General features: G+C 36.6%; 1 protein-coding gene across 1 annotated transcript in view; it reads right to left on the reverse strand.

The window, feature by feature from the left end:
- Positions 1-15,862: 15,862 nt before the first annotated feature.
- The window catches only part of EPS15 (epidermal growth factor receptor pathway substrate 15), a 191,869-nt gene continuing 190,720 nt past the window's right edge, over positions 15,863-17,011 (reverse strand). Inside the window, exon 26 of the mRNA XM_042781661.1 lies at positions 15,863-16,009. Coding sequence (XP_042637595.1) covers positions 15,863-16,009 — 147 coding nt within the window. The remainder of the gene's footprint in view (positions 16,010-17,011) is intronic.

The raw sequence follows: 17,011 nt of genomic DNA on the forward strand, positions 1-17,011 counted from the left end.
TCGGAAGGAAGGTTGGGCAATCCTACTTCCGTAGTGATACTGCCTCGGAAACCCAAGGAGGGGTCGCTATGAGTCGGGGCCGACTCGACGGGAAAATAACAACAACAACAACAATTGTAAATGGTGTTGATGTCCTTACTTCCTTTTGATATCTCCTTGCTGGTGTAGAGGAATCAAACTGATTTTTGTATGTTGATCTTGTATCTTGCTAGTTTGCAATTTATTTCAAACTTATTGAACTGTTTTCAATAAGTTCCAGTAGTTTTCTTACTGAGTCTCTTGGGTTTTCTATGTATAGGATTGCATCATCTACAAATAGGGATTGTATTACTCTTCCTTACTGATTTGGATGCCTTTGATTTCCTTTTCTTGCCTTATTGTCCTAGCTAGGACTTCCAATACAATGTTGAATAGAAGTGGAGGTAGAGGGCATGCTTGTTTGGTACCTGTTCATAAGGGGAATGGTTTTAGTCTCTCTCCATTGAGAATAATGTTGGATGTTGGTTTTGCATAGATGCCCTCTATTATGTTGAAGAATTTCCCTTCTACTCCTATTTTGCTGGGAGTTTTCTTTCTTTTTTTTAAATCAGGAATGGATGTTGGATTTTATCAAAAGCCTTTGCTGCATCTACTGATATGAGCATGTGATTCTTTTCCTTTATTTTACTTATGTGATGGGTTTCATTGTTTTCCTAATGTTGATTCATCCTTGCATACCTGCTATGAATCTCCCTTGGTCATGATGTATTATTTTTTTGATATATTGTTGGAGTCTATTGGCTAGGATTCTGTTGAAGATTTTTGCATCTATATTCATGAGTGATATTGGTCTGTAGTTTTCCTTTCTAGTGGTGTCTTTGGTTGTGGTATCAGAGTTTTGCTTGCTTCATATAATGAATTTGGGAGGACTCCATCCTTTTCTGTACCCTGGAATAGTTTGAGTAGGATTGGTGTCAGGTCTTCTCTGAAAGATTGGTAGAATTCTCCAGTGAAACTATCCGGGCCAGGACTTTTGTTTTTGGTAATTTTCTTATGACCTGTACAATTTCTTCTTTTGTTATGGATCAATTCAAATCATCCACCTCAGTCTGTGCTAGTTCAGGTCAGTAGTATGTTTCTAATCTGTCCATTTATTTTAGGTTTTCAAATTGGTTGTAGTACAGTTCTTCACGTTGTTGTTAGGTGCCATCAAGTCAGCTCCAACTCATAGTGATGCTATGCACAACAAAATGAACCATTGCCTAGTCCTGTGCCAGTCTCACAATCCTTGCTATACTTTAGTCAATTGTTGCAGCCATTGTGTCAATCCATCTCATTGAGGGCCTTCCCCATTTTTTGTTGACCCTCCACTTTACCAAACATGATATCCTTCTCCAGTGAACGGTCCCTTCTTAAACATGATCAAAGTAGGTGAGATGAAGTCTGGCTATTCTCGCTTCCAAGGAGCATTCTGGCTGCACATCTTCCAGGATGGATTTGTTAGTTCTGGCAGTTCATGGTACTTTCAGTATTCTTCACCAGCACCACAACTCAAAAGCATCAACTCTTCAGTCTTCCTTACTCATTGTCCAGCTTTCATATGCATATGAGGCAACTGAAAACATCATTGCTTGGGTTAGGCATACCTTAGTGTTCAAAGGGATATATTTGCTCTTCAGCACTTGAAAGAGGTCTTTTGCAGCATATTTGCCCAGTGCAATATGTCATCTGATTCCTTGACTGCTGTTTCCATTGGTGTTGATTATGGAACCAACAGGAAATCTTTGACGACTTCAATCTTTTCTCTATTTATCATGATGCTGCTTATTGGTCCAGTTGTGAGGATTTTTCCTTTCTTTATGTTGAGGTATAATCCATACTGCAGACTGTAGTCTTTAGTCTTCTTCAATAAGTGCTTCAAGTCATCTTCACTTTCAGCAAGCAAAGTTGTGTCATCTGCATATCACAGGTGGTTAATGAGTCTTTCTCCAATCCTGATGCCACACTCTTCATCATATATAGCCAGCTTCTTGGATTATTTCTTCAGCACACAGATTGTATAAGTATGGTGAAAGGATACAACCCTGACACACTCCCTTCCTGATTTTAAACCATACAATATCCCGTTGTTCTGTTCCAATGACAGCCTCCTGCTCTATGTGCAGGTTCCTCATGAGCATAATTAAGCGTTCTGGAATTTCCATTCTTCTTAATGTTGTCCATAATTTTTTATGATTCACACAATTGAATGCTTCTGCATAGTCAATAAAAACACAAATAAACATCTTTCTGATATTCTTTGCTTTCAACCAAGATCCATCTGACATCAGCAATGATATCCCTCGTTCCACATCCTCTTCTGAATCCAGCTTGCATTTCTGAAAGTTCTCTGTCAATACACGGTTGCAGCCATTTTTGAACTATCTCCAGCAAGAATTTACTTGCATGTGATATTAATGACACCTTTCTCTGGAATGGGTACAAATATGGATCTCCTCCAGTCAGTTGGCCATGTAGCTGTGTTCCAAATTTCTTGGCATAACCTAGTGAGTGCCTCTAGTGTGGCATCCATTTGTTGAAACATCTCAATGGGTATTTCGTCCATTCCTGGAATGTTATTCCTCACCAATTACTTCAGCACAGCTTTAATTTCTTCCTTCAGTACCATTGGTTCTTGATCATATGCCACCCTCTGAAATGGATAAACATTGACCAATTCTTTTTGGTTTAGTGACTCTATTCCTTACATCTTCTTTTGATGTTTCCTGCATTATTCAGTATTTTGCCCAGAGAATCTTTCAATATTGTAATGCGAGGCTTGAATTTTTTCTTCATCTTGAGAAATGCTGAGTGTGGTCTTCCCTTTTAGTTTTCTAACTCCAGGTCTTTGCACATTTCATTATAATTGACTTTGTCTTCTCAAGCTGCTCTTTGAAATCTTCTGTTCCGCTATTTTATCTTGTCATTTCTTCCATTTTTTTAGCTACTCTTCATCCAAGGGTTCTTCATAGTATCCTGATATTATTCTTTTTATTTCTGTTGGTTCTGTTGTGACCTCGCACATTTCATTTCTTATTTGTGTTATTTGCATCTTCTTCTGGTTTTCCTTTGTTAAGTTTTCCAGTGGTTTGTTGATTCTATTAATCTTTTCAAAGAACCAACTTCTAGTCTTGTTGATTTTTTCTATTGAGTTTATTTTCTGTTTCTTTTATTTCTGATTGAATCTTTATTATTTCTTTTCTTCTGGTGACTGTAGGCTTTTTTTTTTTTTTTTGGCTGATCTTTTTCTAATTGTTGGAGATGTTGTGTTAAGGTGTTGATTTTGGCTCTTCTTTTTTGATGTGTGCATCTATTGCTATAAATTGCCCTCTGATCATGGCTTTTGCTGTGTCCCAAAACTTTTGTTATGTTGTATTTTGTTCTCATTTGATTCAAGGATTTTTTTAAGTTCATTTTTTATTTTGTTCTACCATCTTGTTGTTTGTGTGGAAGGTGTTATTCAGTTTCCATGTGTTTGCTCTTTCTCCATTGGTCTTCCTAGTGTTGATTTCTATTTTTATAGCATTGTGATCTGAGATGCAGTTTTACAGTATGTCAACGTTTTTACATTTATTGAGACTTCTTTGTGACCTAACACATGGTCTATCCTGGAGAATGATCCATGTGTGCTGGAAAAGAATGTACATTGTGCTGTTGTTGGGAGAAGAGCTCTGTAGAGTCTGTAAGTTCATGCTCACTGATTGTATTCTTTAGTTCTTCTGCATTTTGTTGAGTTTCTTTCCAATTGTTCTACCTCTTGTTGAAAGCAGTGCATTAAAGTCTCCAACTATTACTGTGCAGTCATCTATTTGTCTTTTCACTTCTGTTATAGTCTGATTTATGTATTTTGAGGCTCTTTCATTGGGTGCATAGATATTTATTACGGTTATGTCTTCTTGCTCAATTGATCCTTTAATCACTATGCAATGTCCTCCCTTGTCTCTTATGGTCATTTTTGTCTTAAAGTATATTTTATCAGAAACTAATATTGCCACTCCTGGTCATTGCTTTGATGTGCATCTCTCTAATGGCTAATGATTGTGAACTTTTCTTCATGTGTTTTTTGGTTGCCTGACTATCCTTTTTGGTGAAGTGTCTAGTCATGTCTTCTGCCCATTTTTAAATTGGTTTGTCTTTTTGTTGTTGAGGTGTTGGGGTTTTCAATAAATTTTAGAGATATGTCCCTTGTCAGACATATCACTGCTGAATATTTTTTCCCAATCTGTAGGTTCTTTTTTGACTCTTTTGCAGAAGGCTTTTAAAGCACATAAAAATATTTCAGAAGGTCCCATTCATCTACTTTTATCTTCTGCTGCTTGTGCATTTGGATTATGCTTGACAGTCTATTTATGCCATAAATTAGGGCCCTTAAATTTGCCCCTATTTTTTCCTGAGGAGGTTTATAGTTTTAGGTTTCACATTTAAGTCTTTGATCTATATGGAATTAGTTTTTGTGTATGGTGTGAGGTATGGATCTTGTTTCACTTTTCTGCAAATGGATCTCCAGTTTTGCCAGGACTATTTGTTAAAGAGACCATCTCCTCCCTGTGTAAAGGATTTCAGCCCTTTGTCAAAGATCAACTGACCGTAAGTTGATGGATCTATTTCTGGGTTCTCAATTCTGTCCCACTGGTTTATGTGTCTGTCGCTGTACGAATACCAGCCTGTTTTGACCACTGTGGCTGTAGAGTAGGTTTTGAGATCTGGGAGTGTGAGACCTCCTACTTTGTTCTGCTTCAGTAGTGCTTTCCTTATCCAAGGTCTCTTTCTTTTCCACATAAAATTAGTGATTGTTTTTTTCCTTATCCTTAAAGAATGTTTATGGGATCTGGATTGGGATTTCATTGAATGTATAGATGGCTTTGGGTAATAGTGACATTTTCACAATGTTCAATCTTCCTATCCATGAACATGGTATGTTCTTCCATTTATGTAGATCTCTTACGGTTTCTTGAAGTAGTTTTTTTTATAGTTTTCTTTGTAGAGGTCTTTTGTGTCCCTGTTAAGATTTATTCCCAAGTATTTCATTTTTTTGTAGCTATTGTAAATGATATTGATATTTCCTTATATCCTTTTCAGCAATCTCTTTGCTGGTGTAGAGGAATGCAACTGATTTTTGTATGTTGATCTTGTATCCCACCACCATGCAAATCTCTCAATTAGTTCCAGTAATTATTATTATTATTATTATTATTTTTGCTGAGTCTCTGGTTTTTTATGTATAAGACCATATCATCAGCAAATAGGGGTAGATTTACTTCTTCCTTACTGATTTTGGGATGTCTTTGATTTCCCTTTCTTGCCTTATTGCACTGGCTAGGACTTCCAATACAATGTTGAAAAGAAGTGGTGATAAAGGGCATCCTTGTCTGGTTCCTATTCACAAGGTGAATGGTTTCAGTCTCTCTCCATTGAGAATAATGTTGGCTCTTGGTTTTGCATATATGCCCTTTATTATGTTGAGGAATTTCCTTTCTATTCCTATTTTGCTGAGTGTTTTTATCAGGAATGGGTGTTGATTTTTTATTATTTATTTTTTCAGTGTTTCCTCCCCTCCCCTCCCACTGGGTGTTGGATTTTATCAAATGCCTTTTCTGCATCAACTGATACAATCATGTGGTTCTTTTCCATTGTTTTATTTATAGGATGGATGATGTTGATTGTTTTTCTAATGTTGAACCATCCTTGCATACCTAGTATGAACCCCACTTGGTCATAATGTATTATTATTATTTTTTATGTTTTTGAGTCTTTTGGCTAGGATTGTTGAAGATTTGTCTGTTGAAGATTTTTGCATCTATATCCATGAGGGATATTGGTCTGCAGTTTTCCTTTTTAGTGATGTCTTTGCCTGGTTTTGGTATCAAGGTTATGAATTTGGGAGGATTCCATCATTTTCTATTTCCTGGAAGTTTGAGTAGAATTGGTGTCAGTTCTTCTCTGAACGTTCAGCAGAAACCATCTGAGCCAGGGCTTTTTTTTTGTTTGTTGGTATTTTTTTTAATGCCTGTTCAAATTCTTCTTTTGTAATGGGTCTGTTCAATTTTTTCCACTTCAGTCTGTTAGTTTATGTAAATAGTATATGTCTAGAAATCTATTTCTTCTAGATTCAAATTTGTTGGAGTATATTTCTTCATTGCATCCTGATATTATTCTTTTCTGTTGTGATGTTGTCCCATTCATTTATTTGTGCTATTTATATTCTCTCCCTCTTTTCCTTTGTTAAATTTGCCAGTGGTTTGTCACCTTTATTAATCTATTCAAAAAACCAAATTCTAGTCTTGTTGATTTTTTTCTATTGTCTATTTTGTTTATTTCTGCTCCAATTTTTATTACTTCTTTTGTTTTACTGTAGGCGTTTTTTGCTGCTCTTTTGCTAATTGTTGGAGATGCTGGGTTAAGATGTTTATTTTGATTCTCCTCTTTTTTGATGTATGCATTTATTGCTACAAACTGGCCTCTGATCACTGCTTTTGCTGTGTCCCAAAGGTATGTTGTGTTTTCATTCTCATTTGATGCAAGGAATTTTTTAATTTCATTTTTTTTCTTCTATTACCCAATCATTTTCAAGTAAGGTGTTATTCAGTTTCCATGTAGTTGCTCTTTTTTCTATTGATCTTCCTATTGTTGATTTCTAATTTTATAGGATTGTGATCTGATAAGATGCTTTGCAGTATTTCAATGGTTTTTAAATTTATTAAGGCTTTGTGGCTTAACATATGGTCTATACTGGAGAATGTTCCATGTGCACTGGAAAAGAATGTGCTTTGTGCTGTTGGGTGAAGTGCTCTGTAGATGTCTATAAGGTTACGGTGGTGAATTGTATTGTTTAGTTCTGCAAATTTGTTGAGTTTCTTTTCAGTTGTTCTATCTTTCATTGAAAGTGATGTATTAAAGTGTCCTACTATGACTGTGGAATCATCTATTTGTCTTTTCAATTCCGTTAAAGTCTGATTTATGTATTTTGGGGCTCTTTCACTGGGTGCATAGACATTTATTATGGCTATGTCGTCTTGGTCAATCAATCCTTTAATCATTATAATGTCCTTCCTTGTCTTGTATGGTGGTTTTTGTCTTAAAGTCAATTTTATCAGAAATTAATTTTGCCACTCCTGCTCTCTTATGGTTGCCATTTGCTTGATATATCTTTTTCCAACATTTGATTTTTAGTCCATTTTTGTCTTTGTCTCTAAGGTGAGTCTCTTGTCGACAGCATATTGATGGGTTGTTTTCTTATCCAGTCTGCAACTCTCTGTCTCTTGAGTGGTGTATTTAATCCATTGACAGTCAGTGTAATTATCAACAAGTATGAATTTTTGCTCTCATTTTGTTGTTTTTTCATGGTGTTGCTGATTTCTTTATTCCATATAAATTTCTGTGCTGAGCTCATTTTGTTTATGGATGGTGTTATCACTTTCTTCGTTGCTATTGTTTTAGTATTTGCTAAATATTTGTGTTTGTCCTCTTTATTTTGATATGAAGGTTTACCATTATCCTTTGAGGTTACCCTGTGATTTATAATTCTATTTCCAAGGTTAGAACAGTTCTTTCTATCCTGCAAGTGTACTGACTTCCTCACCATTTATAAGTCTGTAACTACAATTTTTCCCTATTTTTGGTTTGTAGTTGTCTTCATTTGCCAATTGATGTCTCTGGTTCCCTGTTTACAATTTTGTAGGCTTATTTACTTTAATTGTGGCTCAAAGCAAAGAATACCAGAAAGATGTGTACTTGTGTTTTATTGACTATGCAAAAGCATTTGATTGTATGGATCATAACAAACTGTGGCTAACATTGAGAAGAACAGGAATTCCAGAACACTTAACTGTACTCACGAGGAACCTGTACATAGATCAAGAGGCTGTCCTATGAACAGAAAAAGGGAAAAATGTATGGTTCAAAATCAAGAAGGGAGTGTGTCAGGGTTGTATCCTTTCACCATACTTATTCAATCTGTATGCTGAGCAAATAATCCGAAAAGCTGGACTATATGAAGAAGAACATAGCATCAAGATTGAATGAAGAATCATTAAAACTTGCAATATGCTGACACAACTTTGTTTGCTGAAAGTGAGGATGACTTGAAGTACTTACTGATGAAGGTTGAAGAATACAGTCTGCAGTACGGATTACATCTCAATATAAAGTAAACAAAAATCCTCACAACTGGACCTATAAGCAGCATTGCGATAAATGGAGAAAAGATTGAAATCATCAAAGACTTCACATTGCTTGGTTCTATAATCGACACCAATGGAAGCAGCAGTCAGGACATCAGATGACGTATAGTACTGGGCAAATCGGCTGCAAAAGACCTCTTTCAAGTGCTGAAGAGCAAAGATATCTCCTTGAGGACTAAGGTGTGCCTGACACAAGCCATGGTATTTTCAGTCGCCTCATATGAATGTGAGAGCTGGACAACGAATAAGGAAGACCAAAGAAGAATTGATGCTTTTGAGCTGTGGTGTTGGCGAAGAATGCTGAAAGCACTGTGGACTGCTAAAGGAACTAAAAGGTCTGTCCTGGAGGAAGTGCAGCCAGAATGCTCCTTGAAGGCAAGAATGGCCAGACTTCGTCTCACATACTTTGGTCATATTGTCAGAAGGGACCATTCCCTGGAGAAGGATGTCATGCTTGGTAAGGAGGAGGGTCGATGAAAGAGGGGAAGGCCCTCAACAAGACGGACTGACATGGTGGCAGTGAGCTCAAGTATAGCAAGAATCATGGAGCTGGCTCAGGACCAGGTGATGTTTCGTTGTGCTGTGCATAGGGTCACTATGAGTCGGAGACGACTTGACGGCACCTAACATTTACTTTGAATGCTTCCATAATGGGTTGGTTTCTGGGTTAGGTCATCATGTGTGTTAATGGTCAATTGTTGTTTGCTGTTGTTGGTTCTTTGTCCAAAGGATTCCTTTTAGCATCTCTTGTAAAGTTGGTCTGGTTTTAACAAATTCCCTTAATTTCTGCTTATCTGGAATTGCCCTAATTTCACCAACATATTTGAGGGACAACTTTGTCAGGTACATAATTCTTGGTTGGAAGTTTTTTTCTTTCAGGGTTTTATATATACCATCCCATTGCCTTCTCGCCTGCATGATTTCTGCCAAGAAATCAGTTTAGTCTTAGTGGTTGCCCTATGTAGGTAACTTTCTGTTTTTCCCATGTTGCTTTCAGGTTTTTTGTCTTTGGTTTTGGTGTTTGATGATATGTCTTGGTGATTTTCTTTTGGGTCTATCCTGTTTGGGGTTCACTGGACTTCTTGAATTGATATATTCTCATCTTTCATCATATCAGGGAAATTCTCTTCCAACAAATCTTTGACAATTTTCTCTTTTTTTCCATCTCTTCCTGTTTTGGAATTCCCTTTACACGTAGGTTAATCCTTTTGATGGTATCCCACATGAACCTTAGGCTTTCTTCATTTTGTTTTGATCTTTTTTTCTGATTGATCCCTTTCTGAAGAAGTAGTGAGGTATTTGTTTTCAATCTCACTAATTCTGTCTTCCATTGATTCAGGTCTACTCCTTTGCCCATTCAATATGTTATCTATTTCTGAAAATGTAATATTAATCTTCTGGATTTTTATCTGTAGATTTTGTATCATTTCTAATCTTTCATTTATTTTGTTTTTGTATTGTCTTTCAAGATTGTTTGAGGGTTTTCTCTGTTTTCCTTAATTTTGTCATGTTTTCCTTAATCTCTCAATCCATAGAAAGAATTCTTTTGAATTCCTTTTCAAAAAAGTTCCAATGCTGTTGCTTCTTCAGGGATGTGTTCTGGGTCTGTATCCTGGTCCCTTGTTTCTCCTGGTTTATCTTGCTACTTTGCATGGACTGTGATGGTCTGTTGTCTCTGAGACATTGTGACATTTTTGTGTTTATATTGAATTGGTGACTGTATGTTGGAGTGATTCACCCAAGATTTTCATCTTACAAGAAGTTTTCTGTGTAAGTAGGGTCCCGTGCTCCTCTATTTGCTAGTTGGCAGCACTTACACACTCACCCCTGGTATCCTTTCCAATCATCAGCCTCCCATATGTCCATGTTGTCCTTGGCAAGTGGAGCCTATTCTTATGTCCCTGGAATCTGAATGAGAATGCTGTCACTTTAAATATCCAAAATGGCCACCACTTGTAAACATTCAAAATGGTTGCACTCTCCAGACAGCCGAAAGACCACAGCTAAGTTTGTCTCCTTTGCTGTTTCCCTTTTTTAGTCATCAGCCACCAGCGCAGCCGCCCACCCAGTCCTTGGTGAACAGGGCCGATTTTTAGGTTAATTCTCAGGTCCTAACACTGCTTGGAAATATTCAGGCTGCCTGTGCCATCAGGATAGCTGACAGTCCACCAGTCTGCTTGTCTCCTTACTCACTGTTTTCATTCAAGTTCTTCCACTAGTTGGTGTTTAATCCACTTCTGTATCATTCCTTTTAAAGCTCAGGGCTTCAGGATTATCTTCTGTATCTGTGTCAATTGATTTCTCTTCCTTTGTTGTAGAGGGTCTGTGTAGCCTCTTCCATCTTACCAGAAGTCCTGGAATGGCTTTCTAATGATGTAATTATAGCACCAGCTAGGTGGCAATACCTTGCAGGACTGGGACATTGTTCTTTAGGAGGCTGTATATACTCTAAACCATTGTCTAATAGATGGCACTATTTGTGTAATAGCCAGGGTTTACAGGTCCAGTAACCAATGGGGTGGATATGGGAATGGCACCACTATTACCCCTAGTAACCCATTCACAAAATCTTTGCTTTCTATCTCCACGACCCCATACTCTGTGGCTCTAGAGGTCTAAGCTCCAGTGGGAGGGATACATGACCCCATGCTCTGTGGCTGTGGGAATACTCCCACTTGGAGACACAATACTGGTTTCACTGAATTGGAAGTTAAGAAAGCCTTTGGATCAAAAGGGAAAATGGGAGTTACTGTATTGGCTGGTGTAACTGATCCTGATTACCAAGAGGAAATAAAATTGATACTACATAATGGAAATAAAAGAACAGTATGTATGGAATACAGGCAATTCCTTAGAACATTTCTCAGTATTATCATGGTCTGCAATTGAAGTCAATGGTCTGCAACTCACGTCCAACATGACTACTAAAAGCCGAGACTCTTCAGGAATGAAGGTTTGGGTCACTCAGCCAGGCAAGGAACCATGACCAGCTGAGGTGCTTGTTGAAGGCAAATGGAATATGCAATGGGTTGGGGAAGAAGACAGTTCTAAATACCAGCTATAACCATGTGACCAGTTGCAGAAATGAGGACTATAATTATTACAAGTATTTTTTCCTTGTATGTTCTCATCAACTATTTTTACTGTTTACACTTGTAAAATAGAAGATGTAAACAGGACTAGTTTTTGGTTGTGCTAGTTGTATCATATTAGGTGCAAGTATGCCTTTATCACTGTCTTTATTTAGAGATTAGGTATGACTTAAGATGTGTATAGGTGCCAAGTTGACAAGGGGTAGACTATGACGGTTAAGGTTGTGTGCCAACTTGGTTGGCCCTCAATTCTCAGTGATTTCACAGTTACGATGTAGACATCCTCTATGAGATCAGATATGAGCAGTCAGTCAGTTGAAAGGGAATTTCCTTGGGGGTATGGGCTGCACCCAATATATATGGACAACCTGGCTTTATGCTTGATCTCGATCCTGCACGTGGCTTGTCATCATCTGACCTGTGTTTCTTTGGATTTTAGCCAGTGGCCTGCTATATTGCCTGCTGATCTTAGGATTCACTATACTCCACAGCCTGTCATCTTACCTGCTGATCTTGGATTTGTCAGCTTCTGCAGCAGCCCGTAATGAGTAGCCTGCCATCTGACCTGCCAATCTTGAGTTTGTCGGCCTTTGAAGGTATATGAGTCAGAAGCCTCCAGCCTGATAATCTGACCCATGGACTTGGGACTTGCCAACCACATAAGCCATTTCCTTGAGATAAATCTGTCTACATATATAAGCTTCATTGGTTTGGTTCTCTGGAGAACCCAGCCTAAGACAATCTCTTAGGGTAATATATTAATAAAGGTAATATATTAGTATTAATAACTGACATTAGATGAGTGCTTTTATGTGTCAGAAACTGTTCTAAATTCTACTAACACTCAAATAGAATTGGAAAATGTTTTGTAAGATGCAGTGTGACATGTAGTAGGACTATTCCATTAATCCTCAAGAGCAGAGATTGCATGGATTATTTGCTTACAATAATTTTTTGGACTTCTCACCTCTTACAAAAGTAGAAAATACTGGTTAAAACTCTGGAGCCAGTCTCCTTGCTTCAAATTCCAGCTCTGCCACTTCCCAGCAGCATAGCTGTGGCCTAGTAAGGGCAACTCTTTGGTAAAATGAATACAATAATAGTATCTATACATTATAAGGTTACTGTTGTTAGGATTAAATGAATACATGTAAAGCACTTAGGATGATGCCTAGAAATTAATAAATGTCACTTGTTATTGTTATTTATCATGTCCTGTTCCTAGCATTTCTTATTCAATATTTTTTTTCACACAAAAAGAGACAAAGCATGGTAAACTGGAAAGAATATCATGTTTTAGAATCAGAGAGACCAGAGAGTTCATTTTCTGGCCTAGCTACTTTGATTAGTTATATGATCTGAAGCACATCATTTTAATTTTTTGACCCTCTATTTTCCATTTCTAAAATGGGTTATAATAGCACCTACTAAGGGTTGAAGATTAAACAGGAAAACACACGTACTGTGCTTTTAATAACCAATAGCTAGTTTTATTATTAATAACACAGCTACGTTTGCTTAATTAAAACAAAAAATATTAAAAAAAACTAAGTCAAATCCTCAACCATTTTTAAAAGGAAGGGGAACCAAACTAACATTTACAGAACATCTTCTATGTTCCCTGTAGTAACAATTTAATCTTTAGAACAATTCTTAAATGAGAAAATGAGGCTCAGGGAGGTTAAGTCACTTTTTCAAAGATGGCACAACAGAGATTCAATCCCAGAACTGAATGAGTTTATTAATCACAGTGCCTTCTCAGAGTGCCAAATCTTCATTCAACAAATACATACTAAGCTACTATGTTTCAAGTACTCTCTCTAGGCATATATACTTCTTATCTTTCTTCCAAAATAACAGGACATGATAACTAATAATAACAGTTACCATTTACTGAGCATTTATTTGATAGCAGGTACTGTCCAAGCACTTTACATGTATTAGTCATATTACTTGAATATTGTTCCAAAGGATGGCAATTTGCACCCACCCAGAGGCACCTCGGAAGGCAGCCCTGGTGAGCCCTTCTGAAATGACTTGAAAACCCTATACAGCTGTTCTACTCTGCACACACGGGGTCAGAATGGACTCAATGGCAACTAATAACATACGCACCCCTCCTTGGACACAGCATGGACATAATCAGAGAACTGTGCAAAACTCCATTTCAAATAGGATATACGGATAGTATATTTTATTATTTACTTAGAGTTTATTATTCTCAAAATTACAGGCTACAACATGGAATTTTGAAATGTAAGAGAAAATTCTATAAAGAGTGCCCCGATCAACTTGAACAAGGATGTAGAAGGTGGTTAAAACTTTGTAAGTAGTGCCACTTAGCACTTAGCAATACTTATATGTCCTTTTTAAGCACAGGCTCTGGAGCCAGAGTCAACATAAACTATAAAGGCAAAGGACTCTAAGATATTCATCCTACACAAGTGAGTATGCAGACAGAGATATATATATATATATATATATTATATATATATATTTATATAATATATACATACTTTTATATTGGTCCACTGAGTATACATATTTTAACAAAAGATAATAATCTATATAATCCAGTTAAACATATATAAGATTAGGGTACACTTATTACATTGAAAGTTGGTATATATAAGTTACAGATATTTAATATTTTCCAGAGAGTTTTTAAATACAAAAAAAAAAAAAATATTTTAAAAGCATTTCAAACCTTTGTTTATTTTCCCAGTGCAAAAGAAGGCTGTTCAAGTCAACTTACCTTTTTCCTGAAGAATTAAGGGGAAGAAAAAAACCCAAAAACTCACCACCTATTACCACTCCCAACACTACCTTCTCGATCAACTTCTGCAGTATATCCTTAGGCCACTGGATTACTTTATCAAAATTAAAGCCTTGTGATGATGATTCAGCCCTTGCTTCATATGTATGACTTTTATGCTAAAATGTTTCTATTTACAAAAGTAGAAAAAAATTAGCAGTGCAAAAAAGTGGTTTAGATTTTTGTTTTCAACTGTAGCAGTTCAATTATGCATGGAGAGGAAAAAAAAAAAGCACCATTTCGACATGAAATGAATTGGTTATATAAGATTAGGCATTAAGTTACCTGATTAACATAAATCAATACCACCTTGTTGGTGGTCCTAGAGAATTCTGATTAGTTTTAGGTGCATTTTTCTTTTCTTTTTTTTTTTTTTTAGGTGCATTTTTCTTATCTTGGAATTCAATAGATTAAGTCATAACAGATGTTAAAAAATTAAAGTTATTCTATAATTTACTTCCTACTTCACAGTTTATTTCAAGTTCAGCTTGTCTGCTAGGTCAGTTTTTTACAGGAGATGAGCTTTTAACATGTGAAGAGCTTTGGTGATTGGCAGGTCTCTTCTCTCCAAATTAAAAAAAAATTTTTGCTAGCTTACCAATTTTGTAAGTGAAGAACATAAAGAGAATAAAACTATTTTTAAACCATGAAAGGGAAAAAAGAGCAACAATATGGTTTAATACATATCACCTTCTCCATTTGTATTCAGTGAAAGATTTTACTGAAATTTCAATCAAGTGAGCCTTCATTAAGGAAAACAAAAATACATATTTGAAAAATTAAAGTACCTTCCAGTTCTAGCTTGCTAATGTTTCTTCTGCAAAAGTACAAAAATAAACCTATTATGAACTAAAGAGATCAGTGCCACTGCAAAGGGAAAATGGCTGCCATGTTAAGACTTTTGCTTACCTTAGATGGAGGGGCATATTTTAAGTGATAAATTTTTTCCATCGTCTAGCACTTAATATGAGTATTTTCTTAAAAAGTTGATTTGTAAGAAATTTATTTTATTAATTAACAAACACATGGAAAGGTGTCTATTGATTGAAAATTCTTTAAATAATCCACAGAAATTGTTTTTCAAATATGTCACACATGAAGCTTTAACATTTTTATTTAGGAAACGATCAAATGTGAAACTATAATGGTTCAACCTAAAGCATCCTTTTTAAAATAATTGAGTCAATCTAGGCAAAAAGTTTTCCCTGTCCCTAAAAAAAAAAAAAAAATACTGAACAGCATTTTTATTAAAACAGTATGCAGACGTGCATTTCAAACTAGCCCATTTGCACAATCATACAAGTTGTAGGATATTCTTTGTCTTCCCCTCCCTCAACCATTCAAATCAAGGGAGACCACAGCAAACTTTAAGAACCCCACTGATTACCATCAAAATAACCACAGAACAAGGGTAGCGTAGGGATGAAACTATTTCTGTATATTCCAGAAGACAGAAGCTTGGGTGCTCCAGCTTTATGAGTTAAAGTAGCATACACAGGCAAAAGCTTACAGTAAATGCACACCAAAACAGGGGTCCTGGTGAATTATCTCACTGGGTTACTGATTTTACAGGGGGTGGGGGTGGGGAGACAAATCTGAAATGAAGGGGGAAAAAAAAAATAAACTAAACTTTTGTCACATTTATAGGCATTTCAAACCTATTGTATCCCCATGCTCATAGGTAGTTTTGATACACACTATAAATAGCTTCAGTATTCAGGAAGAAGAGTGTTGCTGACAAAGGACATGAGACTTCTTCAGGCTTCTGATATCTCAGATTTGCTGAGTGCGATCGCCAGTTCTAAGTCTTCCTGCTCTTGCTGATTCAGTCGGGCAAGTCTCTGCTCTTCCTCTCTCTCACTTTCCCTCTTGGCCCATTCAATCATATCTTCTTCAGAAGGATACTGCCATTTGAAAAACCAAATGAATGAATGAATAAAGTAAGTGAAAAAGAAGAAAAAGTAGTTTTTACAAAAGGGCATTAACAATTTTTTCAACCTGAAGGACTCTGGGAATAACTGTATGTGTTGCTTGTTAAAATTTTTTCCTGAAAAGACGTTTAGGTATAATGAGTTACAAAACTGTGGTTTAATTAAAAAAATTAGTGTAGTTTACAGATAGAAAGTCTACAAAACTAAACCCTAAACCATCACTTTCAGAAAGTAGAAATGCTTACAGTGGATTAACTCACTGCCATTGAGTGGACTCCAACTCATACTGACCCTCAAGGATTTCCAAGGCTGTGAATCTTTATGGAAGCAGAATGCCTCATCTTTCTTCTGTGGAGCAGCTGGTGGGTTTGGAACCCTTGACCTTTTTTGGCTAGCAGCCAAATGCCTTAACCATTATACCACCAGATAAGGCAGATTAGAGGATTTCAAAGCAGTAGAACGTTAGTTTTTTTGACCTAATACAAAACTTTTACTACTTCAACTTTACTGAGCATGCTGTCATGTCAAACCATTTTTAACCTAAACCCCCTCATAACTCTCTACCTGATCCTAGTACAGAAAACTATGAAGCAAAAATTATGCTGATTTTTCTGTACATAATATAAGAGTACAGGGTAAACTAAGCAAGATATGGATCAAATAATTTCTTTAACTCCTGTCAGGCTTTGGTAAGTTTTTGACCCAGTCTAAATAAAATCTTGCATTGTTGGTTGCTGTTGAGCTGTTTTGACTCATAGCACCCCCATGTGTGCTCTATAGGGTTTTCAAGGCTGTAACCTTTTGGAAGCAGATTGGCAGGCCTGTCTTCAGAAATGCTTTTGGGTGGGTTTGAACTGCCAACCTTTCAGCCAGGAGTTGAGCATTTAACCATTTCTATCAACCAGGGATGGTTAAATAAAACTTTGTTGTTGTTGTTGTTATGTGCCGTCGAGTCGGCCCCGACTCATAGCGACC

Source organism: Orycteropus afer, unplaced genomic scaffold (genome assembly GCF_000298275.1).
Source record: "Orycteropus afer afer isolate SDZICR_OR568_19922 unplaced genomic scaffold, OryAfe1.0 scaffold00145, whole genome shotgun sequence".
In the NCBI taxonomy this organism is placed as follows: Eukaryota; Metazoa; Chordata; class Mammalia; order Tubulidentata; family Orycteropodidae; genus Orycteropus; species Orycteropus afer.